This window comes from Callospermophilus lateralis, chromosome 7 (genome assembly GCF_048772815.1).
Source record: "Callospermophilus lateralis isolate mCalLat2 chromosome 7, mCalLat2.hap1, whole genome shotgun sequence".
Lineage (NCBI taxonomy): Eukaryota > Metazoa > Chordata > Mammalia > Rodentia > Sciuridae > Callospermophilus > Callospermophilus lateralis.
This window is the reverse complement of record NC_135311.1, coordinates 18,700,803-18,726,518: the sequence shown is the minus strand read 5'-3', so window position 1 is coordinate 18,726,518 and position 25,716 is coordinate 18,700,803. Positions and strand designations below refer to the sequence as shown.

General features: G+C 36.0%; 1 protein-coding gene across 1 annotated transcript in view; it reads right to left on the bottom strand.

Annotated features, from left to right (window-relative positions):
• The window catches only part of Spag17 (sperm associated antigen 17), a 194,555-nt gene that overhangs the window by 81,045 nt on the left and 87,794 nt on the right, over positions 1–25,716 (bottom strand). Inside the window, exons 14-19 of the mRNA XM_076861963.1 lie at positions 23,900–24,127; positions 23,622–23,801; positions 17,286–17,347; positions 16,574–16,687; positions 11,433–11,587; positions 410–582 (exon numbers count right to left, since the gene is read on the bottom strand). Coding sequence (XP_076718078.1) covers positions 410–582; positions 11,433–11,587; positions 16,574–16,687; positions 17,286–17,347; positions 23,622–23,801; positions 23,900–24,127 — 912 coding nt within the window. The remainder of the gene's footprint in view (positions 1–409; positions 583–11,432; positions 11,588–16,573; positions 16,688–17,285; positions 17,348–23,621; positions 23,802–23,899; positions 24,128–25,716) is intronic.

Here is a 25,716-nt window from a genome sequence, read left to right as displayed (position 1 = left end):
TCCATGATTATTCTAATAGAGACCCCCTGATTGTGAATTTGCTTCATATATTGTCAATAGATTCAGATAGCTTAACCCACAATTCTTACCAGTAAAGACATCTGGCATTGCCCTAACATCTAACATTTGATCTGCACCACAGATTTGATTAAAAGAGTTTAATCTTCCACATTTGACAGGAAGTGGAGTGAATACAGACAAATATTCCATTATCTCACTCAGGAGATAGATACCCCAATGTCTCATCATATCTGGAATGTAGTTATTCTATTTATTAGAGATAGTGATGAGTCATAGGAATTTTGAGGGCAAATCTTTTTAATCTTGAGATATTTAGTCTTGATTAAACTAGGACATAGAAGGAAATCTTTGGAGTGTATTCCAGATATGAAATAAAGTTGTTACTTACTTTTAGATTTTTTGGAGGTAGGAATTTTACTGGCAGACATTATGGCAGAAGATTTCAATTCTATTTCAGCCTTGGTCTTATTGATTTCCTCAGTCATTTTAAGTTCCTGATATATAACTTCTTCTTTTGTGATCCAATCTTGAATGGATTTTGCAACAAGTTCCAAGTAATTCCTAAATAGGCAAAGAAGAGCAGATGGCAAGTGAGTTATTATTAAAGTCAATCAATATTTGAGGTACTGACAATATAAATGAACTTTTCAAAAATGAACTGATGCTAAACTGTCCAAGTGACAGTTACATTGGAGTTGGACATAACTCTAGATGTATTTTCTTCAGAGTGGTCAAATACAAATATCCAGCGAGCTGATGAAAAATGCCCAACTTCATTCACACAGACACGTAAATTTAAAAATGAAGTCTTTTCACCCAAGGGTTAAGGAGTTTCATAACACCAAGAGTTGATGGCAGTTCAGAGAAGCTGTCACTCTTAAATCTGTTGATTGGAGAGTAATCTAGTATAATGCTTTTTTTTAAGAGAACTTCAATAGCACATTGGACACTTTTAATTGACCACCAGCTGATCAACTCCCTGGGGTAACTAAAATGTTCTAGTCCTGGCCTTGGAAGTTTGCACATGGTAAGTGCTCTTCCCTAAGTACGTTTATGCCCCTCCCATCAGCAAGTTAGTGCATACCAAGAGTCCACCATTTTTGTTCTCAAATCCATTCATGCTATTTGTATTGATTAGTGTGCACATTTTAAAATTGAATATTACATACACTTATAACGTATGAATGTCCAAAGAGAGTTGTTTCTGAGGAAATAAGTTGAAATGTTTAGGTTTGACAATAAAGATTTTAACTATTACTTTAGTGAAGCCTAAAGTTTTGAAAAGATGAAGCTAGGTGCATCATACATTCAGCTCACTGCACAATATTCTTTAAATCTTGCTCCTTTTGAAAGAAGTAAACATTGTAGACTATGAATTATGGGTACTCAACATCTTCACTTTCAAGGTAATACATTTCTGAAGCTCAACATGTCCCCAAATGAATTCCTGATGAAATTCAACTCCAAATTGCTGCATCAAAGTTCTTTGCTATTTTATCTGATGGAAAGTCTATACTTCCAGGTGAGGAGGTCAAATACCCTAAAGTTATCCCTAAAGCTTTTTATTTTTATTTTTATATTTATTTCCCAATTTGTTTAGGAAATTAAAATGATTTAAAAAAATAATTCAAAAATAATACTTTAAAAATAATCTTTGGTAATATCTATTTATAATATGTTTAAAATCTGATCTTGTCTGACACTCTTCATCTAGTTTATTACTGTCTATGGTTAGGATGGCTGCAATAGCCTACAGCTAGTCTCCCAGCTCCTGCACTGGGCCCTTGAAGTTTATTCTCAAGTTAGCAAATAGAGTGAACTTTTTAAATTCTTAGGTCAGATCATGTCTTTCTTCTGCTCAGGATCTTGAAATGAATATTTTAAATAAAAATCAGAATTCTTGCAAGTGATTCTCAAGGAGGAAACATAGCCTTTTGAGAAAAGCAAAACTAGTTTTCAAATAAGAGAACAAAATGAAGAATGAGCACGCCATGCTTCAGGAAGACTACCACCCACAGATGCTTTCTGAATGAATTACTCACAAATGCATTCCAATTGCATTAAAAGAAACAAGAGAAAGAAAATATTGCATGTAAGCCAAAGGGTCAAAAAATAAAGCAGTTTTATTTACAGTAAAATGTAAATAACCATGCTATTTATTTGCAATTCAGAATCTTTACAATTGGAAACAAAGAATTTAAATTTGAATTTTAAAGAAATTTATCCATTCACTTTTATTTTTATTGTTAATATGTTTAGTTTTAAAATGGGAAAAAGGGGGTTTATTGGAAGTGAATCATACTGTATGTTAAAATTTTTAATATTTTTATGAAATAATATTAATACTAATATTGGCTCCAGATAGGACATAAAGTGTTTAAATATGTATTTTGAAAAGGTATATATAATTACTAGAAAGATATAAATAGAATTCATGACTTTTAAAAGCAACACTAAGAATGAAAAAAGAAAATTGAATCTAGCTGGTATATGTCTATAATCCCAGTGGCTCTGGAAGCTGAGGCAGGAGGATTGCAAGTTCAAAGACAGCCTCAGCGACTTAGGAGGCCCTAAGCAACTGTCTCTAAATAAAATTCAAAAAAAGGGCTGGGAATGTGGCTCAGTGGTTGAGTGCCCCTGGGTTCAATCCCTGGTACAAAAAAAGAAAAGAAAAGAAAAGAAATTCTAATGTTTCTAAAATAAAAACTTTTATAAGATTAAATGATAAGAAAACCCAACATATTATCAATAAAAATAATAGCAAATAGATGAAATTCTTTAAAATTCAATATCTTTAAAATTTAATATTAATTATTATTAAGCTGCTTTAAAAGATGGCTTTCAGGGTGATTAACAGCACAAGCTGCTCTTTAAAAGAAATGTACCCACAGGGGAAAAAAATGATGCAGAAAGATGCAAGGGGGCAGATGGTTGACTAAGAAAACAGAATCCTGGGTCTCTGGTGACTTTGGTGAGCAGCTATCTACCATCTCTGAGGCACTGTCCAAGCACAGATTTCTTCCTACAGGAGAAAAATAATCCCTTTATTATTTTAAGTGTTAGAGTCAATTTTCCCTTAATATTATGAAATGCAAGTACAAGGAAAAGGACTGGGAAACTTATACCAGCAAATTCTTACATAATGAGAGACTGCCCAACAATATTAACATCAAACATGGTTAAATGCAAAGTGAGAAACATTAAGGAGAAAACAGAGGGACATTTTATCATGTTGCTAAGAGTCACAATCCATTATGGAAGATATGTCTAAAAACACAGATTAAAAAGTGAATACACACACACACAAAGACACGCACATACTCTTATTCTCTCTCTCTGTCTCTCTCTCTCTCTTCTCTCTCTTCTCTCTCTCTCTCTCTCTCTCTCTCTCTCTCTTTCTCTCTCTCTCTCTCTGGCATATAGAACCAAAAGAAAGGAGAATAGATAAATCTATAATTTTAAAAAAGGTATTAATACATCCCTTTTAGAAATGGGTATTTATCATATACTGTTTAACTTTAAGCTTGAAATAAACTGGAAACAATATGTTATGCATAATTCCCAAGAAAAATAGAAATTACTCAAGTCAATTGAAGAATTAGAAAACCTGAAGATTATCTTTAGAAGAATTGAAAGTTTTTAGGAAGACCATTTGCACTACCATCTCTCTCCTTTGACTGAGTCATTCAGCCTAAGGAGCCAGTCACTGGCTCTAAAAGGTTTTCTGTGAAGTGTTATCATCCTTCTCAGAACAGATAATGTGCTATACTATATAAAGAATTATGTGTGCAAATAAGGGTTAGCAATACGTCTGGGCTTATCTTGTGAAGAGCTGGCAACGGTGCCTTGGAAAACGGTCTTGTAGTCCAACTTCTGACAGTATTGCTTTTCTTTTTTTAAAACTATGGAGTTAAGACAAATTTGGAGTGTCTTGACTGCCTTGTGTTCTGTGAAACTCCATAACTGTGGATTGGCAGCTCAGTAAGGCAGCTGTCTCGGTGGGAAACAGAGGCTGCAGCATGTCTCTGTGGATGGGCCCAGACAATACCTTGTCATTCATCTTCCACGGCTATACACAACCAGTTTGGGAAAAAGAAGGTATGTGCAGGGTGGCCGCTGATCTGCTGGGGAGATGAGATGCGGGTTCTGCTTTACATCCTGCTCACTATTCTTTTATAAAGCTAAGTAAACATGGGATTAGATTAAAGGCTATTGCATTGTGAGAGTGTGGTTGGGAATTTGTATGCATTCACATCCACACACAAGAAAAAGAACTGTGAAAACCCAGTTTATTCCACAAGGCCACCATAAGACAGATATAACTCTAAGTGATATTTGAGAAGATATTATGAAAAATACTGAGAGATAAATTGTGGAATATGTCTTACAAAATAGATAACTTAAAAGATTGAAAATTCTATTGATATAAGTAATTTATTTCAATAAGTTATAGAGCACAGGTAATTTTCTTATTTAATTTATGGTAACACAAATCAGGATATAGTTAAAAATTTTATTTATAATGTGAGAAGTGGGAAAAGGAGTGGGAAAGTGGGAAAGGATGTATGTACCAATTTGAACCCTAAGGAAATGCAAATCAAAACTACACTGAGATCTCATCTTACACTTGTCAGAATGGCAGTCATCAAGAACTCAAACAATTATAAATGCTGGAGAGTATGTGGAGAAAAAGGAACTTATACACTGTTGGTGGGATAGTGAATTAGTACAACCTCTATGGAATTTGGTAGGGAGGTTCCTCAAAGACTAGGCATGGAACCACCATATGACCCAGCTATGCCACTCCTCAGTATTTACACTGAAGAATGATAAAGTCATCACACTACAGAGGTACATGCATAACCATGTCGATAGCAGCACAATTCACAATAGCCAGACGATGGAACTAGCTTAGGTGTCCATTAACAGATGAATAAAGAAAATGGGGTTCACACCCACACACGTAGGATGGAGTTTTATTCAGCTGTAAATAAAAATGAAGTTATGTCATTTGCAGGAAATGGATGAAACTTGAGAATATCTTGTTTAGTGAAATAAGTCAAATTCAGAAGGTGAGGTGTCCTATATTTTCTCTCATATGTGGAAGCTAAAGAGCAAATAGGAAAAGAAAGATGGTGGAATGGGTTGTTGGTGGGGGTGAATCTCAGGAAAATGAAAGGGAGGTCAGTAGAGGAGAGAGATAAGTGGGTGGGAGGCGGGCAGGGAGCTGGAAAGTGCTGGGGAGTAATTCTGGCCAAATTGTATTGTTATATTTTGTGCAGGAACAAAATGAAACAACAAATCCCTCCACAACTGGAATGCAGTAATAAAAATATGGAAAAACAGTTAAACACTAGGGGTTTGATTTTTCTGGGTACTCTAGTTTTTGTTTCTATTGTCAATTGTGTCTTTTTTTCCTTTTTCAAACATTATAATTTCTAACAATTTCTTATAAAGCACAAAAATTAAGAAATATGGTCTCAAGGTAATTTCTCTCACTGTTTCTCAATTTTTCCTGTGCATCTCTGAGGTTTTCCTGGCTAGATAATAATTTCAACTGTCAAAAATAACTTTTTTCATTTCTTCCTTTTTAGTTCTTATGCTATTGAATTACTTTCATCAGTTTGTTGTTCTGATTTAGACTTTCATGAAGTGTTGTTTAGAATAGGTGACAGAGGTCTTTTCTGCCTTGTTTATGAGTTTACAAAGCATACTTCCAACATTTCTCATGCAGAATGATGAGAAATTTACCTTTTAACAGCCTCAAAGGCATTCAAAAAGCATTGGTATAATTTTCTTCAAAGTGCTTGAGAGAAAAATTTCACTTGTCAATCAAGAACTACGTACCAAACAAAATTGCCTTTCATAAACAGGTCAAAATGCAGACATTTTTGTTAAACAAAACCCTGATTTTATCATCAAAAATTTTTCACTGTAGGAATTTTAAAAGCCCTGACTTCAGGAAGAAGAGGAAATAAAATGGTAAATGTGTTAATTTATGCAAACATTGATTATAAAAACAAAACAAAAACCTCTGAAGTCCTAGACTACAGTAATATAAAATTTGGAATAAATACTGTATATGAAATTAAAGCATTCTATAGTGCATATAATATTTAGATGGATGGTAAAGACATTGGCTTTAGATTTTGTTATGTTAAAAATGCACGCTTGTCTACTTTTGGTCTTGTTGTGTTTCTAGCCTCAAATCCAAGAAATAGTTACACTACCCATGTCAAGGTGTTGTATTTAAGTCTTCAATTCATTTGAGTTGATTTTTACATATGGTGAAAGTAAGATGGGAATCTCATTTACTTTTTCTTTTTTTTGGTACCAGGGATTGAATACAGGGGTGCTCAAGTACTGAGGCACATCCCCAGACCTTTTTATGTTTTTTTTTTTTTATTTTGAAACAGAGTCTTCTTAAGTTGCTTAGAGCCTCACTAAGATGCTCAGGCTGGCTTTGAACTTTCAATCCTCCCACCTCAACCTCCTAAGTGGCTGGAATTATAGGCTCATTTACCTTTTTTTGCGGGGTTGGGGGGGGTACTAGGGATTAAACTCAGTGGCACTCGACTACTGAGCCACATCCCCAGCCCAGTTTTGTAGAGACAGGGTCTCACTGAGTTGCTTAGTGCCTTGCTTTTGCTGAGTATGGCTTTGAACTCACAATCCTCCTGCCTCAGTTTTCCAAGATGCTGGGATTTCAGGTGTGCACACGGTGCTCAGCTAGGCTCATTTACTTTTCTAAATTTATTTTTTTAACTGACAAATTATGTATATCATGTACAACATTGTTTTGAGATACGTATACATTATGAAATGACTAAATTCAGCTAACTAGTAAATGCACTATTTCACATACTTAATATGTTTTTGTGGTGAAACTCTTTTTTTATTGATTTTATTTTTTAAATACATGACAGCGGAATACATTACAATTCTTATTACACATATAGAGCACAATTTTTCATATAAAGTATGTTCACACCAATTCATGTTTTTATACATGTACTTTTTTTTGCATTACAATTCTTATTAGACATATATACCACAATTTTTCATATCTCTGTTTGTATATAAAGTACTTTGAGGGCTAAGGTTGTGGCTCAGCTGTAAAGCACTTGCCTCGCACGTGTGAGACCCTGGGTTCGATCCTCAACACCACATAAAAAAAAATAAATAAATAAACAAAATAAAAATATTGTTCCTATGTATAACTAAAAAATAATAAAGAAAAAAGTAGGTTGACACCCAATTCGTGTCTTCATACATGTACTTTGGATAATGATGTCCATCACATTCCACCATCCTTCCTAATCCCCTGCCTCCTCCCTTTCCCTCTCTCTCCCCTCTTTTCTATCTAGAATTCATCTATTCCTCCCATGTTCCCCCCTCCATACCCCACTATGAGTCAGCCTCCTTATATCAGAGAAAACATTCAGCATTTTTTTGGGGGATTGGCTAACATCACTTAGCATTATCTTCTCCAACGCCATCCATTTACTTGCAAATGCCATGATTTTATTCTCTTTTATTGCTGAGTAAAATTCCATTGTGTATATATACCACATTTTAAAAAAATTCATTCATCCACTGAAGGGCATCTAGGTTGGCTCCACAGTTTAGCTATTGTGAATTGTGTTGCTATAAACATTGATGTGGCTGTGTCCCTGTAGTATGCTGTTTTTAAGTCCTTTGGGTATAGTCCAAGGAAAGGGATAACTGGGTCAAATGGTGGTTCCATTCTCAGATTTCCAAGGAATCTCCATACTGCTTTCCATATTGACTGCACCAATTTGCAGTCTCACCAACAATGTAAGAGTGTACCTTTTCCCCCACATCCTCACCAACACTTATTGTTGTCTTCATAATAGCTTCTATTCTGACTGGAATGAGATGATATCTTACAGTAGTTTTGATTGGCATTTCTCTGATTGCTAGAGATGATGAGGGGTTTTTTTTATATATATATTTGTTGATTGATTGTATGTCCTCTTCTGAGAAGTGTCTGTTCAGGGTCTTTGCCCATTTGTTGATTGGGTTATTTGTTTTTTTGGTGTTTAGCTTTTTGAGTTCTTTATATACCCTAGAGATTAGTGCTCTGATGTATGAGGGGTAAAGATTTGCTCCCAGGATGTAGGCTCTCTGTTCACCTCACAGATTGTTTCTTTTGCTGAGAAAAAATTTTTCAGTTTGATTCCATCCCATTTATTGATTCTTGGTTTTAATTCTTGTGCTATAGGAGTCTTATTAAGGAAGTTAGGGCCTAATCCCAAATGATAAAGATTAGGGCCTATTTTTTCTTCTATTAGATGAAGAGTCTCTGGTTTAATTCCTAGGTCCTTGATCCACTTTGAGTTTTGTGCATGATGAGAGATATGGGTTTAACTTCATTTTGTGGCATATGGATTTCCAGTTTTCCCAGCACCATTTGTTGAAAATGCTATCTTTTCTCCAGTGCATGTTTTTGTCTAATATAAGATAATTGTAATTTTGTGGGTTAGTCTTTGTGTCCTCTCTTCTGTACCATTTGTCTACCAGTCTGTTTTGGTGCCAATACCATGCTGTTTTCATTACTATTGCTCTGCAGTATAGTTTAAGGTCTGGTATAGTGATGCCACCTGCTTCACTCTTCCTGCTAAGGATTGCTTTAGCTATTCTGGGTCTCTTATTTTTCCAGATGAATTTCTTGATTGCTTTTTCTATTTCAATGTGGAATGCCATTGGGATTTTGATCAGAACTGCACTGAATCTGTATAGTGCTTTTGGTAGTATGGTCATTTTGGTAATATTATTTCTGCCTATCCAAGAGCAAGGTAGATCTTTTCATCTTCTAAGGTCTTCTTTGATTTCTCTCTTCAGGGTTCTGTAGTTTTTATTGTATAGATCTTTCATTTCTTTTGTTAAGTTGATTCCCAAGTATCTTTTTTTTTTTTTTTTTTTTAGGCTATTGTGATTGGGGTAGTTTTCCTCATTTCCTTCTCAGAGGCTTTATCATTGATATAAAGAAATACCTTTGATTTATGGGAAATCAACGACAAAATAAAAATAAAAATTTCTCCATCACCTGAAAACTAAACAATGTGGTGAAACTCTTAAAATGAGGAATTCAATTTTGTTCTTTGAGATTATCTTTTCACCATTTTATGTTCTTGATACCTTTTTTTCAGTTCTATTAATATCTGTGAGCCCTAATATAACATTAACAACTTTTAATTGCTATATTCTTTTAATGAATTGATCCCTTTATAATTACAGAGTATCCTTTTTTTTTATCTCTTGTGAAAGTTTTTTACTTAAACTCTATTTTGTCTGATAAAAGTACAGACACCTCTTTTCTCTTGTAGCTATCACTTGAATGGAATGTTTATTTCCACCTTTTTGCTATCAGCTATGTATGCTCTAGGTCAAAGTGAGTTTCTTTCAAGCAGAATGTGGTTGGCTCTTGCTTTTATTTTCCATCCTTCTATCCACTTTACACTTTAATCTTTTATTTGAATAATTCAATCCATTTACAATTAAAACAATTATTGACAGGTAATTACCAGCAAAACATCTGTTGTTTGTGATGTTCCTGCAAATCTTGAAAATATCTTTGTTACTCCTATCTTGGTGCCTCCAGTCTTGGATTAGTAATTAAATATCTCCCTAGGCCTAGGGGTTTTTATCTGCAAGTTGTACCAAACACCAAAATAAACAATGTCTTAATCTTCCACAAATTCTTTCAGAAAATAAAAAAGTAGAAAAAAATAGGGAGAGCATTCTGCAGTTAATTTGTGAATATTCTATAATCTCAGTACTAAAACTAGACAAGAACATTTACAGAAGGAAAAATCACAGCTGAAAGTTGTCCATGAATATAGATGCAAATATCTCCAAAGATGTATTATCAAAACAAATTCAATAATTTATAAAAAAGATAACATAATAGGCAGATTTGGTTTACCCCAGGAAGGCAAGTTTTATTCAACCTTAGAATATTTCTTAATAAAATTTAGCCATTTCACAGATTAAAAGAAAAATATGAATACCTATGTTGATGCAGAAATTTCATTTATTTGATATTACTTAATTAGTTTATATTATTTTATATTAACCAGTATTGAAAAAAATAATAAAATGCCTTTGTTATTAATGAGGAGAGAGCAGAATTTTAAGAGAGTAAAGAAAAGAAATAAATAGAAACTTGGAATTAAAAAGTGATTCTCTAGGGCTGGGGTTGTGGCTTAGTGGCAGAGCGCTTGCCTGGCACATGCAGGCACTGGGTTCAATCCTCAGAACCACATAAAAATAAATAAACAAAATAAAGATATTGTGTCAAGCGGGGTGACTCAAAATGGGATAGGGAGGAAGAGCATGAGAAGAAGACTACCACTAAATAGGGAAGAGAGGTGGGAGGGAAAAAGAGGGAGAAGGGGAGTTGCACAGAAGATGGGAGGAGAACCTCATTGTTATAAGAATACATATATGATGTTGTGATGAGAAAAAGAAAATAAAAAGTGTGTCACATTAGATTGGATATAGAGAAAGGATGGGAGAGGAGGGGAGGAGTAGGGGAGATAGGAAGGACAGCAGAATAGAGTAGACAATATGATTGATGTATGTACATTCCATGTATGTATTATATATCAAAATGCCTTCTACTGTCATGTATGACTAAAAAAATAAATAAAAATTAAAAAGAAAGATATTGTGTCCATGTACAACTAAAAATATTTTTTAAAAAAGAAAGTGATTCACTAGTTGGGTGCAGTGGCGCATGCCTGTAATCCCAGCAGCTCAGGAGGCTGAGACAGGAGGTTCACTAATTCAAAACCATCCTCAGCAGCTGTGAGGCGCTAAGCAACTCAGTGAGACCCTGTTTCTAAATAAAGTACAAAATAAGGCTGGGGATGTGGCTCAGTTGGTTGAGTGCCACTGAGTTCAATCCGTGGTATTGCCCCTCCTCCCCCCAAAAAGTGATTCACTGAATCCTTGATTGCCATTTGCTGGAAGCCCAACTGGTTGCTTTGGTGGACATTCAGTTGCTTGGCTCCTGAATCTCCGCCAGGTCAACAGGAGTTACCCAAACCAGCAAGCAGAAAGTCATGTATGTAGTGACTGCTTTCAGAGGCAATCATTGGAGTCTAAGGGAACCCAGTATAATTCGCTGGCATGCCCACCAGGCTCTATGATGTGGAGAGTAATGGTGCTTGTCTTCTTGAGTGATGCAGACTGCACACCTGTCACAGCCGTGATTTGAGGGAGATATTCAATTCAAGGGGCTGAATTGAGACTGTGGCACTGGACAATGTTTTCATTGAGTTGAACCACCTAATTAAGAGACTACAATCTAAGTAACTAAATTGCTAACAAGCTAAATCAATTCAATTAACTGCATAATTCACTAAATTGTCTAAATTGGTTACCTGAATCCAACATTGGAGTGAAGCGCAACGTGCCACTCTTCATGGTGCAGACGTTGCACATTCATGGGATTATGAAAAACTAAAAGCAAAGAGTTGTCTTGGGTGTGGTAATAAGAATCAATACACCGATACTGCTGGTGGGCTTCTTGAAGAACCTGAAAAATCCAAATAATCACATTGTCCAGTCTTTTTCTCGAGAGTAGTTTCTCCCACAAAGGCAAATCTTCCCCCCACCTTCTGCCTTCCCTAATTTCCATTATTTTAAAGTCAAATTGGGATTCTCAGAGGATTTTTTCTTCATTTATATAAAGTGGGAGCATAAAAGACATATATTTTGTGAAGCATTTCAACAACTCTTGTAAACAAAACAAAACAAACAAAAAACCCCCAAACCAAACCAGAACAAAACAAAAACAAATAGAAGGCTCCAGGCATTTGCTAAAAGTGTTTTTGATTAAGGTTGGTAGATAATAATTATTTCCCTTGCCTTCATTTGGATCATCTCATTTTATCATCATTAAACTTAAAAACTTCATATAAATAGGTGCTGTGGACTAAGTTGTGAGCACCCTGCTCCAAATTCATATGTTGAAGCTCTAAGCCTTAGTGGGATGACATTTGGAGGTGGGGGATCTGGGGAAGTGATTAGGTATAGATGATATCATGAGGGTGGGTATCTCATGATAGGATAAGAACCCTTAGAAGCAGAGGTACTAGAGACCACTCCCCCGCCCTGCCTCTGCTGGCCGCCATATGGAACCTCAGTGAGAAGGGGCCATCTGCAAGCCAGGAAGTGAATCTTCATTGGAACCCAACCAGGCTGGCCTCTGTAACTTGGTCTCCTAGCCATTCTGTCATGTCGTTATGGCGCCTAAGAAGACTAAGACAGTAGCTAAGGTTATTTTTTCCCATGCCAAAGTATTAGAGCTCTCATTTTTCAGCATAAATTGGAAGCTGGGAGAGAACAGGGGACTTGTCCAAGAAGAACACATAGTTTGTAAATTCTTGTGCCGAGGCTCACACCAGTCATTCAGCTCCGTCACCATTTCACACTCCCAGCAGTACTCTGGACTGTATCATGCTGCATTGTAGTGAGGTGGGGGGAGCGATCCTTCTGACACATGTCATTTCCATTGGCCCTCCAGCTCTGGTCTTTCCTAAAATATATCACCCTCAGCATGCACTGCAATGGCAGCTACCGACAGAGGGACACAGTGGGCAGCTGCTTTGTCCTGCCAATCCACGATAAGGAAATTGTCCATAGAGAGGTATATTGAAGAGTTATGAGCTTTTGTTTTTGTTTTCAATATTTCTCTAATGTAGGCAGCTTTTGGTTCTCTACTATTTGGACCATCTGAAGGCATGGAATTGCAGGTTACATTATGAGAGAGCTGATTTGCTTTTGCTTTCATTTCTAAACTGGTAGCATAACCAGAATAATACATTTCCGTCCCCAGTTTAGTCCCCTATATTTAGTCTTTATGGAGTGACACTTAAATTTTTACATCTGTTCCCTGAGAGCCATCACAAGAAACATGCATGTGGTGAATATCTTTGCAACTAAAAAAAAATTGCTATATAGAGTACTATCCATTACTTACCAACTTTTTATGAAAGGCAAATTCCTTTAAGACTATAAAACCCAGAAAAATAAATGGGTTTGTTTATGATGAAGATATAGCCTTACTTCTGTCAAATAAAAGACCTGCAAACATGGTGTTTTAATAGTTGCTTTGGTGCTAGGAAATACAGCACTGAGTTTCTCAGAGTTATAGTCCTCAATGTTTGAAAAGTGTTTACATCTTCTCCTTTTCACTAATTGGCTTTTGCCCTTTATTCTCTACTAATATTGTTGATCTCAGTAATCAGTACTCATTGTGTGCCAGGTACTGTGTATTGACAAAACAAACATGAACAAGATAGATAAAAATGTCCTCTTAAATTTGGTTAAGACTTTTGTAGATCTGGAGTTCAGATGAAAATGATGAAATATCTGATGTGTAGGGAACAGATCAGAGGAGAGCAAAGTGGAAGCTGACTAACAATGAGGAGGATATTTCACTAAAATAAGAGGATGACAATCAGATGAAAGTAGTGAAAATGCAAAGACGAATTTAAAGTCTCCTTTAGAAGTGGTGAGGCCCCCACAGTTCCCCTTGACAATTTAGAGAGCCGCACTGCTGTCCATTTCCAACTCCCACAGAAGGGAGGATGCTTATCTATAGAAGTAAACCAACTGGTTCTAAGATCAGGGGACCCGGCCACTAATGAAGGGGGAAGAACATTCCAGTAAAAAAGGGAGTTTGAAAAAGTCTAAATCAGTTTTTTCCAATAGCAACATAAGGTGAGCCACAAATGTGAGCCACGTTTATAATTCTAAATTTTATATTTGCTACATTTTTTAAAAGGGAGAGAAACTAGTAGAATTAATGTTAGTGGCATATTTTATTTAGCTCAATATATAAAAAATTACCATTTCAACATATAGTTAATATGAAAACTACTAATGGGTTAATGCAGGTCTAGAATACTAACTTCCTTCTCTTACCACTCATCTCTCAAAACCCTGATGGACAGGTTTTATGTCTTTTGGGTAAATTAGGTTTATTTTTCCTAGATAATCTAAACATCCCCAAAGAACAGACCTGATATAACAACATTGATGGATTTCCCAAGGAAACCACAGCCAAATAACCCAACTATGAAGCCACAGTTATTGACACTCCTCATAGAGTACCTGTGTGTATTTTTGTCATATTTTCAATGTTTGATTATTATTATAAACAAAAGAAAAAGCATTAACTATTACCCCTAACATGAAAAATGGAGACAAAGAAAATGAAAACCTCCTCTACCAACAATAAGAAGAGGAAGGAAGGAAGAAGAAAAGAAACTTGGAGGGGAAAAAAAGAGGTAATTCAGGGAGAGAGAGAGACTTCATGGAAGTACTATATAGAGAAAAGAGAAGACTGAATCGGGAATATAAAATTTATCCTATTTATACTTTGAATTATGTAGAGACCTTTAGGCACTTAAAATCATGATGTCAGAAACAGAAGGCTCATAGTAAGGATTGAATGGAAGCTGAGTAATATCTCCAGAACCAAAAGACAAAATAGAAATGTTGGAAACTGGCAAAGAAAAGATAAAGGAATTGGAAGCTCCATCCAAGAAGTCCAATACCAGAATAATGGGAGTTCTAGGAAGAGAGATGAGAGAAAATGGAAGTGGGGGATTGTCAAAGAATGTCTCTAGATGACTTCCCAGGATGTAAACACAGGATTTTCTGGGTTGCACTGGGTTCACCAGAACAATACATAGACCCTCACCACCACAAATCAGCAGGAAATTCAGAACACTGGAACAAAGAGAAGATCTTCTAACCCTCCAGAGAGAAGAAAAAATTCATTCAAACAACTGACTGGGAATATGGAGAACTTCATTCTGTTTCTCTTTAGACCAATCTGGGAAGCCACAAGACTATTGAGGAATGCCTTTAAATTTTTTTTTTTTTAAAGTCTTCTACTTTTTTTTTTGTTGTTGTTGTTTTCTCCCATTCCTGGGTGGGCATTGAGGGGAAATTCTTTTCAACTCTGCATTTTATATAAAGCCAAACTGTCCGTCACTGTAAGGATAGAATTAAGATGTTTTCAAATATCCAATGCCTCAAAAACTTGCCTGTTATGTATCTTAACTAAGGAAGCTAGTGAAAGAGGTGATCCTCCACCAAAAAAGAGAGTAATGCAAGAGAGTAGGCAATGTGAGATGAAGGACGCAGAGTATCTAACTGGAAGAAGAGGCAAAGGTGTGTCCAGGGGGAATCACAGGGCCATTACTCTCTAGCAAGCTTAGAGTGTATGGGTGAGATGTCACTAAGACAATAAAATTGATAGAATGACTATTATGCTTGAATATATTAAGAGATTTACTCCACAGTAGAGAATTTAAGGTTGAATTAATGATAAATGCATAGTAAATTAAATAATTGGGGAAAAAATGATTATCAACCTCAGGAAAATAAAGAGAAATGCTCACATAGAATAATGCACAGTTCAGTTGTGAATAGTATTCACATTACTGAAATAGGAGAAATATCAAATATCAATTTAACCAAAAGTTACGATATGGATAACAGTATCAGCAAATGAAGAAGTGCTAGAATGAATGTAGGTGTGTGTGTGTGTGTGTGTGTGTGTGTGTGTGTGTTGAATGAGCTTGATCTCAAATAGGAGTCAATTAATAATGGTGGCCCCAAATAAAACTAAAACTAGTAAAACTGACTGTTTCTTAGAGCTGAGAAAGTATCAAAAGAAATGGGTAAATGCACTGAAGATTTTTGTCTCTGGGAACTGAAGTATGGTGGCGAGGGTAAGAGGCTATTCTTTTCCATACCAAGAGTCTGTAGAACTTTCTGAGTTTGATGATATGTGAATGTAAAGCTTTGGTAAAAAGTAAAATACAAATTAAACAGACAAAACCAAAAGTACAAGTTTTTATCTAAAATATAAATCAGTAAAAAGAGTTGATTTTAGGATTATTTTTATTTGGCACAGTGGTTAAAAGCACAAGTTCTGGAGCCAGATTTCCTGGGTTTATATCCTACTTCTCACTTATCAGTTATGTAACCTTGGGTAAAAGTCGCTACTGGTCAAAATGCCCCAGTTTCTAGTATTTAAATAGTTTCTGCATCATAAGGTTATTGTGAAGAATGAATGAGCCAAATAATGTACTAGTCATTACCTAGCACATGATAAGCGCTCAGTAAATGCTAACTATCATACGTTCTATTGACTTATTAATCAAAGCAGAAAATACTGTGAAATGTAATGAAAGGTAAATGAAATGAACAGTAACGTGGGGAAAATGGGGCTGTTTCCCAAGAAAACGTTACTCTTTTTTCTAGAAAACAATTTCTTTTTTCTTAAAAGATGTTATAAAAAAATCCCTTCAGAAAGTGTATTTTAAAAGATTTCCTGGGAATGCTCAGCCCAATCTGAGAATAAATTCATTTTATAGCTCAAGTAAATGAGAATATTGATCTGAACTAGATCTGAGTGACCCAGAAGTGAACTGCTCTAAATCACAGCGCAGATCTCCAGACCTATCTGACCATCTCCTGGAGAATCACAGCCCATAAATACCTGAAGCAGTACTTTTGGTTTAAAATGTTCAGTAAAACTCCAGTCCATTAGACTGCGCTGCTGCGTTTTCTTTATGTCCTCTAAATCTGCTTCCACCATCATCTTCTTGGGTTTCTAAAAAATTATAGGAACACAATTTCAGCTATAATTTGTTTTAAGTCCAAATGGCGCCCTCTTGGACTCTGTCAACTAACCAGCATGCGCTCCATCTAATTGGGGAAATCTGCATATGTATAAATCCATATGGCAACATTTTAGAAGAGTTGCTGCCAGAAAGAGAATGCCTTTGGCTTTTTTTTTTTTTATGGGCAACATAATCTAAATATTTTTATTGTTAGGTTATACTCTTCTGAGTCCTGTTAGCAATTACAGGCAGGTTTTCTGAACTCACTTCAAGACAACGTTAGTGCTACATGGCTGTATGGTCAGCAGGTGTTTGTGAGGTTGCCAAGCCACACTGTCTGGAGAGGAGCAAGGAGCTGGGAAGCTTTGCTTAAGCGGGCTAGCTAGCAGAATTAACTCCTTTCTCTCCATTGCAGCTGGTCTGAGGATGTCTGAATAACCCTTCTCCTCTAGTATCAGTATTTTCCTTTTAAGTATCTCTCTCTCTCTCTCTCTCTCTCTCCTTTTTCAAATGTTTCTCAATCTGGGTCACAGTTTTCTCAGATCATCTAACTTGTCATCTACACTGTTAGGAAAAATAATTCCTTACCTTTTCAAGAGAATCAGCCTTTGTGACCGCTTCATCTTTGATCTCATTGTTCGTGGTCTGCTCTGTAAATCAAAGACACCAACATTCAGTTGTGTTCGGGCTTTGTTCTTGCCTTTGGTCAGGGATGTGCCTTTTTGTTGCCCATATGATCTATGTTTCTGTGCTGAAAAGGTAATTCCTGAAAGGCATGTTTCGTGCCTCCCAAAAGTGTTTGTGTCAATAATTCTAAATCCATGCCTACCTAGAAGAGTTGTATGAACTCTTGGAAAGGAGCCCTGTTTTTTATCTGATGTGTACTAAATCATATCAGATACTCTGATTTGAGACTATCTATCAATCATTTCAAACAACTTACCTTCACCTTTACAAACTGCAAATATTTACTGATTAAATTAAATTGACGGCTTAGTACACATCATGAGTCTTGTGCTGGTGACAATCACAAAGCCTTTTGAAATTTCTGTGGCTCCTACCTGGACAGATTGGGACCAAGGCAAGAGATGTATGGAGAGGAGAACTTGGTAGGTGGAAAGTTATACTATTTTATGGAGCTTGTTTCTGTTCACCATTTATTAATTTAAAAACTATTTAATGAGCATCTTCAGGTTTACAGATAAAGTTTAACAAGTTAAACAAATGGGTAGATGGATTCCATAGCACCTCCTCATGAACTAATATGAGTCATGGACATTTGCTCTCCTAGTGACACTTAGATGATTGGGATTGTAATATCATCCTTGGCTGTGAAATAGTCATCTGAATGAACTGGAAAGAAACAGATTCATGCTGTTGATTTCTGCATCACCAGAAAATTCATGTTCCATGATAAATAAGCTTAACATAGATAAACAGACATCTTTACTGTGACTGTCTCCGAACTTGTAACATGCCCTTGTGATTGTGAATCTCCAATAGAGAAATGGAAAAACTCTATGCTGTAACTTCTTTCAAATTTGACCAAAGAAATGGAGTATATATGGCAAGGTGGGTCTTGTGGGAACACAGTTTGATGCTGATGAACAACTGAGTCAACCTGACTTCTTGTCACCCGTAGAATAATGGCAAACGATGTTCTATAAAGCTGTACTTAAATGCTGTAGGCTAACTCTCCAAATGCGTCTCCTTCACTGCCTTTTGCTCTTTCACTGCAGACAGGCCAGCTTATTGTGTCTTGAGGATTTGGCCCTCATTTCTATAGATAAGTCTTAGTTTGTAAATATCCGAGTGTTTGAAACTCTTGTTACCTTCTCAAGAGCCTTCTGGCTGTTACTCTGCTTTATTATTGACCCCATCATTTATCAGTGCTTGATACTATTTATTTGTTTATGGTCTGTCTCTCTGATTTGAATGTAGATTCCTGGAGAACAGAAACTTAAGATAAAATTCCTCACTGCACCCTGTAGAAACTCAGTAATTTTTTTTTTTTTTTTGATAGAATGAGGGGCATCCACAACATTTATTTAAACTAGAAATGATTGTTAAGCCACTAGAGAGAAGGAAACCTGTAACAAAGGCTTACTTTGGCATCAATATAAAATTTACCTTTTTGTTGCATAGCAAAGAGAACCATATTTGGGCTTCTAGAGGGAGTAGTTAATTATATCTATCGAGGACAAGTCAATGCTTTTCCTTCTTTCAGGAGCCCAGCTACTTACATTTTTTTTTTTTTTTTTTTTTTGCTACTAGTTCCATTGGGCTGGTGAAGGTTGCAGCATGAATGTTCCATTTTGATTTAGAGGAAAATTATAAAGCTAATTTATCTCAGTATTTACATAAATATATCCATTCAAGAGAAAATTCAGGCCAACCATAACTCTAAATAGACCATGCTGTCCCTTGTGTCCTTGAAGCAATTGATATGAAATCTGTGGAATAAAAATTATTCTATTCTGTGGTCTGCCAGATTTCCGGGAGATTTGATATTCCCTCTTGTGTCTAAGGATCCAGAAGAAAAAAAAAAATTCTCCAGTTTAGAAAATATGTTCTAAAAAAATATGCATCAGTTATTTTGTCAAAAGAAAGAACATTCTAATACTAATATGAACTCTTTATTTAATAGAAGAGTAAAAATCATTCTCTTTTCTTCCTGTCTGATTTCTGCCTTCAACCGCATAATCCTCTGACAGTGTGATTCAGTAGTTTTTGACACATCTGGAAGTAGATGCTTTCTCATCCCTTTGAAAAACAGCTTTCCTAATCTGTTTTACTTTAGAGATAACAAGATCCCTCTGCAAAGCAGTTACTTTATTAAAAAAACACCCAACAAGCATAAAGGGCACATCTAAACCTACAGCCTCATGGTTATCAACTCTCAGGTTTTTCATAAATATCCAATAGGCCCTGTCAAGTTCAAAAACAGTCTCAGATGGAAATCCAGGGTTTGGTTAAGAAAAGCACAAATATTCAGCCCTTCATGTCCAGGAACAGACACATAAGTGTATTTGATGCTAAGTTGGTTGTGCAGGAAATTCATGAATGGTTTCTGCATTGTTTAAAGAGAATTAAAGTGCCTGCTTTTGAAGTGTGAGTCAGAGTGAGGGGGACAACGTGAGAGCAGCAACAGCACCCCCCACACAGGACAGCCACAGTGTGCACCAAGGCCCAGCAGCCCTCTTCCCCTGGCCCCTGGGTGCAGGGCAACATTTACCATGCAGCTCTGAGGGTTGTAGGATCTGCCTTAAGATTTTTCTCAGACTCTAGAATACACTATTCACCATGGTATTTTCAGCCCTGAGATTTTAGGAAGTTACTATAATCCTCTACTTTCCACCAGGATCCAGAACACCAGCTTATGTGGTTTGACCACCAGGTGGCAAAAGTTGCCTGAGGAAAAAACTATACCAGCTGCTTTCAAGAAAAACAACAGAACAAAACAAAACAAAGGGGGGGGGGCGGGAAACCCCTCAGGCTTTACTAGGCTCCTGGTTTATTCCGATTCCATATTAACTCAAATAGACTTCTCTGTCATGTGTTTGTATTCCCACAGAATGTATTAACGCCATAACAACTCAGGTTCTCTTATTTGGTCTTTTTTATTTATATATACATATTTTTTTGTGAACTAGGCTAATAGGGAGGTAAGGTAAGCATACTTATGGCAGAGAAATAGGAAATTTTCTCTTTTGGGATGGAAGAGGAACAACAAAAAACCCCAACAAAATCATGATAAGAACCAGCATGAAGAAGGAACTATGAATACAGCCAAACTACTAGATGTATCACAAGAAGTTTCTGGGACCCAGGAAACTGTAAGACAGCATGGTGGAAGCACTGTTGGGCAGCCTGCCTGTCCTGACTTCCTGTGTGTACGTGGCTGAACAAGTGACTTGACCTCTCTCATTCTTGGTTTCCTCATCTACAGAACTAAGGTAACAGAATCTTGCTCATAGGCCTGATGTTTATGTAGAATATTAATTAATGAATGTAAAAGAGTAGAGTGGCTGGATGGAGCAGGACACTTAGTACATTAGTGTAATCTTCCCCTTCTGTCCCCCTCGCTTGTCTACTTTACCAATAGGCAGGAGGCTTTTCCCTAACTGTGGTCCACTGACTACTTCCTCTTCTACTTTCACTGAGATAAAAGACAGTGGGAAGATAATGATCATCAGTCAGTACTGAGTTAATACCTATTCTCTTCTGGCACCTACCACCTATTTTTCTAAGTGTTCTTTAAAATGATGAAATGTAACACACACTGAAAATTGGGTAAGACATAAACATTTGATATAATGAATACTTAACAAAGAAAAGTCCCAGCACTTCAAACATCTGATGTATATTCTTTAACAACTACCACCTCCTCAATAAGCTTTTATATTAATTCTATTTCTTTTTGCAGATTGTTTTTTGTCTTCTACATACACAGTATTTATAAATAATGACCATTTTGGTTTTTTTCCTCTTGAAACTCGACACTCGTGTTTCCTTTTCTTGCCTCACTTAATGAGTGGGTGAGGATTTCCAATCAGTATTGAATAAAAGTGTTTATGGTGGACATCCTCCTGATCGCAAAGGAGAGTTGTTTGACTTTTCATCTGGATATATAATGTTTATTGTCATCATTTAAAAAAATCACCCTTCTAAGACTGAGGAATTTTATTTTTATTGCTACTTTGCTAAGGTTTTCTTTTCCCCCATAAATTGCTATGGACATTTTCTGCATCTATGGAACTAATTATGTCATTTTTTTTGTGCTAATGTGTCACCTGATAAACTACATAGATTTTACAATGTGCATATTTGCCTTCTATTCCTGTTATAAATATAACTTGTTTGTGAGGTATTATTATTATTGAGCATATTTCTGGGTCAATTTTCCTATATTTTATTTTGAATTTTTGCATCTTCATTCCTGAATGAGCTTGTTGTATAATTTCATTTGTTGCACTATCCTTGTGAATTTTATTACAAAATTTATGCTAACTCCATAAAATGACTATGGAGGAATACTAATTTTTTTGTTTTCTGAAATAATTTTCATTGAGAAAATTAAAATTATTTCTTTCTGAGAATTTGGAATCACCTGTCAATGAGATCATTTAGACTTGGTGTTTCCTATTTGGGATGACTTTCAAATGATTAAATCATTTATTTAATCGATTCTAAGACTGTTCAGGTTTTCTATTTCTTCTTGGGTCATTGTTGGTAAGTTGTAGATTTCCTGTAATTTTTCCATTTCATTTTCAAATTTAGTGGGATAAAGGTGTTTATATCCTCTTTATATTTTTTTAATTTCTCTAGGATCTGGGGGAAGTCCATTTCTTTATTTCTGATATGACTTTTACTTCTAATATAACTTTATTTCTGATAGGGTTATTTGTATCTTCTCTTTTTTGTGATCAGCCTTGTATAAAATAATTATCAATTTTGTAAGTCTTTTCAAATCACCAAACTTTCTATGTATTTTTCTGTTCTTCCTTATTTCATCTATATTTGCTGTTTCGTTGATTTACTTATTTTTATTGTTTTATTTTTTTCTGCTTTATTTATATTTATTTTGCTCATCCTTATCTAACTTGAGTTTGATGTTTAGATAGTTGATCTTTAGACTTCTTATAAAATATATTTGTTTAATGTTGTAAACTTCTCTTGGAGTTTTCTTGCGTTAGCTGCACTCTGTGTGCTTTGATGTTCAATGTTTTCATTATCATTTAGTTTGAAATATTTCCTAATTTCCATTGTCACTTTTTCTTTGACCCAGGTGTTACATATAAGTGTATTTTTTAGTTTTGAGACATTTGGTGATTTTCTTATTATCTTTTTATAATCGATGTCCTCCATAATTTCACTATATTATGAGAACGTATTCTATATGATTTGTATCCTTGAAAATGTATTGAGATTTGCTTTATAGCTGAGTATATGGTTAATTAAAAAAACCACATACTATGACCTCTAAGAAGCTATGGTATTATGAAGGTCTTAGTGTAGGTATATAAGTAATTGTAATAAGAAGTAAGAAATGACAACTAATGCCATAAAGGTAGAGCCTATGAATTATGAGCATGGGAGTAGTCAGAGAAGAATTTCCACATGGGCATACCTAGCAAAGATACTTTGAAACCTAATCATAATAAAAAAAAAAAGTCAGAACTCTTGGTGGAGAGTATCGTGGGTGAAGAGGCACTGAGATTGGAAAGAGCAGACATCATAAAGGAAATAGGGCCTACTTCTGTTTGGCAAGGGCACAGAATGAATGAGTGAACAAAAGGGCAATGGTGGAAAGAAGTTTGGGGCAAAGTAATTTAGTATTGTTGGAGAAACATGTAGAAATATTTGAGTTTTATTTTGAAAGTAGTAAAGAGACGTTGAAGGTTGTAAGCAGGGAAATAAGAGCTGTGTTTTAGGTAGATTAATCTGACAGCCTGGTGTAAGGTAGCTCAGTACAAATCTAGCCTGATACTCTTTTACATTTCTAGACCTCCCAGGATGTGCTATTTATAATGATCCAGAACCTGAGCGAAAAGGGGGAAAGGAAGCGAGGTGATACTTGCAGAGCATTAAATTTTGTACCAAACTCTCTTCTAAGCATTTCATTATGTTATTATAATTTTAAAAATTAGCATACAATCACAGTAACCCTGTGAAACACCAATGATGAAAATTTCAATTATGTCCATTGCACTGAATTTACTAAAGGAAGAGAAGGCTAAGAGGCATTAAGATGTTCAAAAAGCAAAGGTTGAACTTATTGAATAATAATAATAAGCAACCTAATAACTTAAATAGTTTGCCAACTGAAATGAACAGGCATTTAAATTGAAGCAATATATCTCGAAACTTCTTTTCTTGGTCATGTATTTTATGAGAGGGGCTACACACGTGTTTTTTACTTACCCAAGGACTCTGCCTGGGGCTTCTCTGACAGCTCTCTATTATAATCAAGGTCTGAGTACTTCATTGTGTTGGAGTCAGAATGTTGACTCCGGTATGAGAGCTCTCCACTGCTCTGATCACCTTGCACAGATGTTGACCAATTCTGATCCTCATATATTTTTTTGTCTTTGATTTCAGTAGCTAGCCAGTGTGAAGAGCATTTGTTAGATACAACACTAGAAAAAAGATTGACAATCATAAAATGCAAGAATGCTTTTCATTCTTTCCAGGCAATGTACCTGTTTCCTGTTGGGCGTCTTGGGCATTCATTTTCAGGATATGTTGCTGCCTTATCTGCTTAGCAAATCTGGCAGGGTTGTCCCATGGTATGTTGAACTTCTCAACATCTGTCCCACACGCCATCCCAGAAGGCTTCAGTTTCCCTGCTTCGTCAACCTCAGAGAGCTTCAGGCTCTCAAAAGTAAACACCTTGAAGGCTCTTTCTACTTCATTCCAGCTCAAGACTTCTGTAAGAAAGCAGGACCCGTGCTTCTAGAAGTGCCCTTTATAGTACATAGAACAGCACTGGCAGAGAGACATAAATATATACCAGTCTGATAAGGGAGCCATGCCATGATGGGCACTGACCTAACTTAAAACTGGGCTCCACAAATCTGCATCAAGTATCAAAGGTGCCTAGTGATAAGAAAACTGAACAGTCAAGGTCTAATTAATCAAGATAATACTACCAAAATGCTTCTTTAGATGGTTCATAGTGTGTGGACTTTTCAGGGTACCATATTGGTTGAATGGGTTTACAACTCATTTATTATTATTCTTTTTTTCAAAAGTACCCTTTGATGCTGTTGTAATTTAAGCCAGAGAAATCATTCACTCATGTCTAATATGGGCTATTATAGTCAGTAAGATTTCTTGTTATTTTAGATTCCGGGAGGGTCTTCTCCGACTCACATGAATAGCTACTTTCCATAATTGCCCTTCAAAGTTTATCAACTTTCAATTGGTGTTAGTCATTGTGTATTTATTCCTTTATGGCACGTGTTTATCCATTTTCTCAACTGGTTATTGTATACTGGGGAGCCTTGCCATAGGTGCCTAAGATTCACAGAAGAACATGATTTTGTTCTCTCACTTTAAAAGTTCAAGACAGAAGGCTGAGAGGAAGGAATTAAGAATGGATAGAATTCCGTGAGGAAAAATTCAATATTATGGTAGATAAGTGTTTCAGAGGTTGCCTTCATTTTCTTCCCAGCAGAGATGAAGACAGGGGCAGGGGTCCTTTTCAAAAATATGGCATTCATGGGGTGGGCTGGCAGTTTAAAGAGAGGCAAAAGAGTTACTGAATAAAGGAGAATTTGTTCATTCATTATTTCATAAATATTTTTGAGCATCTTCCAGGCGTCAGTAACTAATAAAAGCTGGTGAACAAAGGTGATGAACTCAAATACTACAGTGAATCTCACCAGTATGCATATCCACAGGCACTAATTTAAAAAAATAACCTATAAGTAAATAGAAAGATTGGTACAGTAGAGGGAAGGGAGGAGGTGAGGGAGAAGGCTAGGAAAAGGGGACTGGACTAGAGCAAAATTTTATTTCATGCTTTTATAATTATGTCAAAATGAATCCCGATGTTACATGTAACTAAAAATGACCAATGGGGAAAAAAAGGAGGTGGTAGGCAGTTCAGATTTTACTCTTGAGGATACGGAGGCAAAAAAATCTTAGTGGGGTTGGGGTGGGGGGAGGAGGGAGGAGATGCACAAGAAAATTGATGAAAATTGAATCACAATGATGAGAGAGAGATTTCCTTTCAAAAAAGCCTCTCCTACTTCCTGTGTTCTCCCTCTCTGACATCAATCACCTTTTAACCTTTCAACTAGTGAAGAAGCAGCCAGTTTCTGATGGAGTACTGTGCTCCTTTCATGTGGCCAGCTAGTCATGTGACTAAATGAAGAGATAAATGGGGATGCAAACTTCAACATTAGCAATCAAATGGAGAGGGCATAGTTTCCACTTAAGAGGTGGGGACCCAACTGAAGTGCTGTTTCTTCCTCTTTGCTCTTCATCTCGGGGCATGGTTATAGTCTCACTG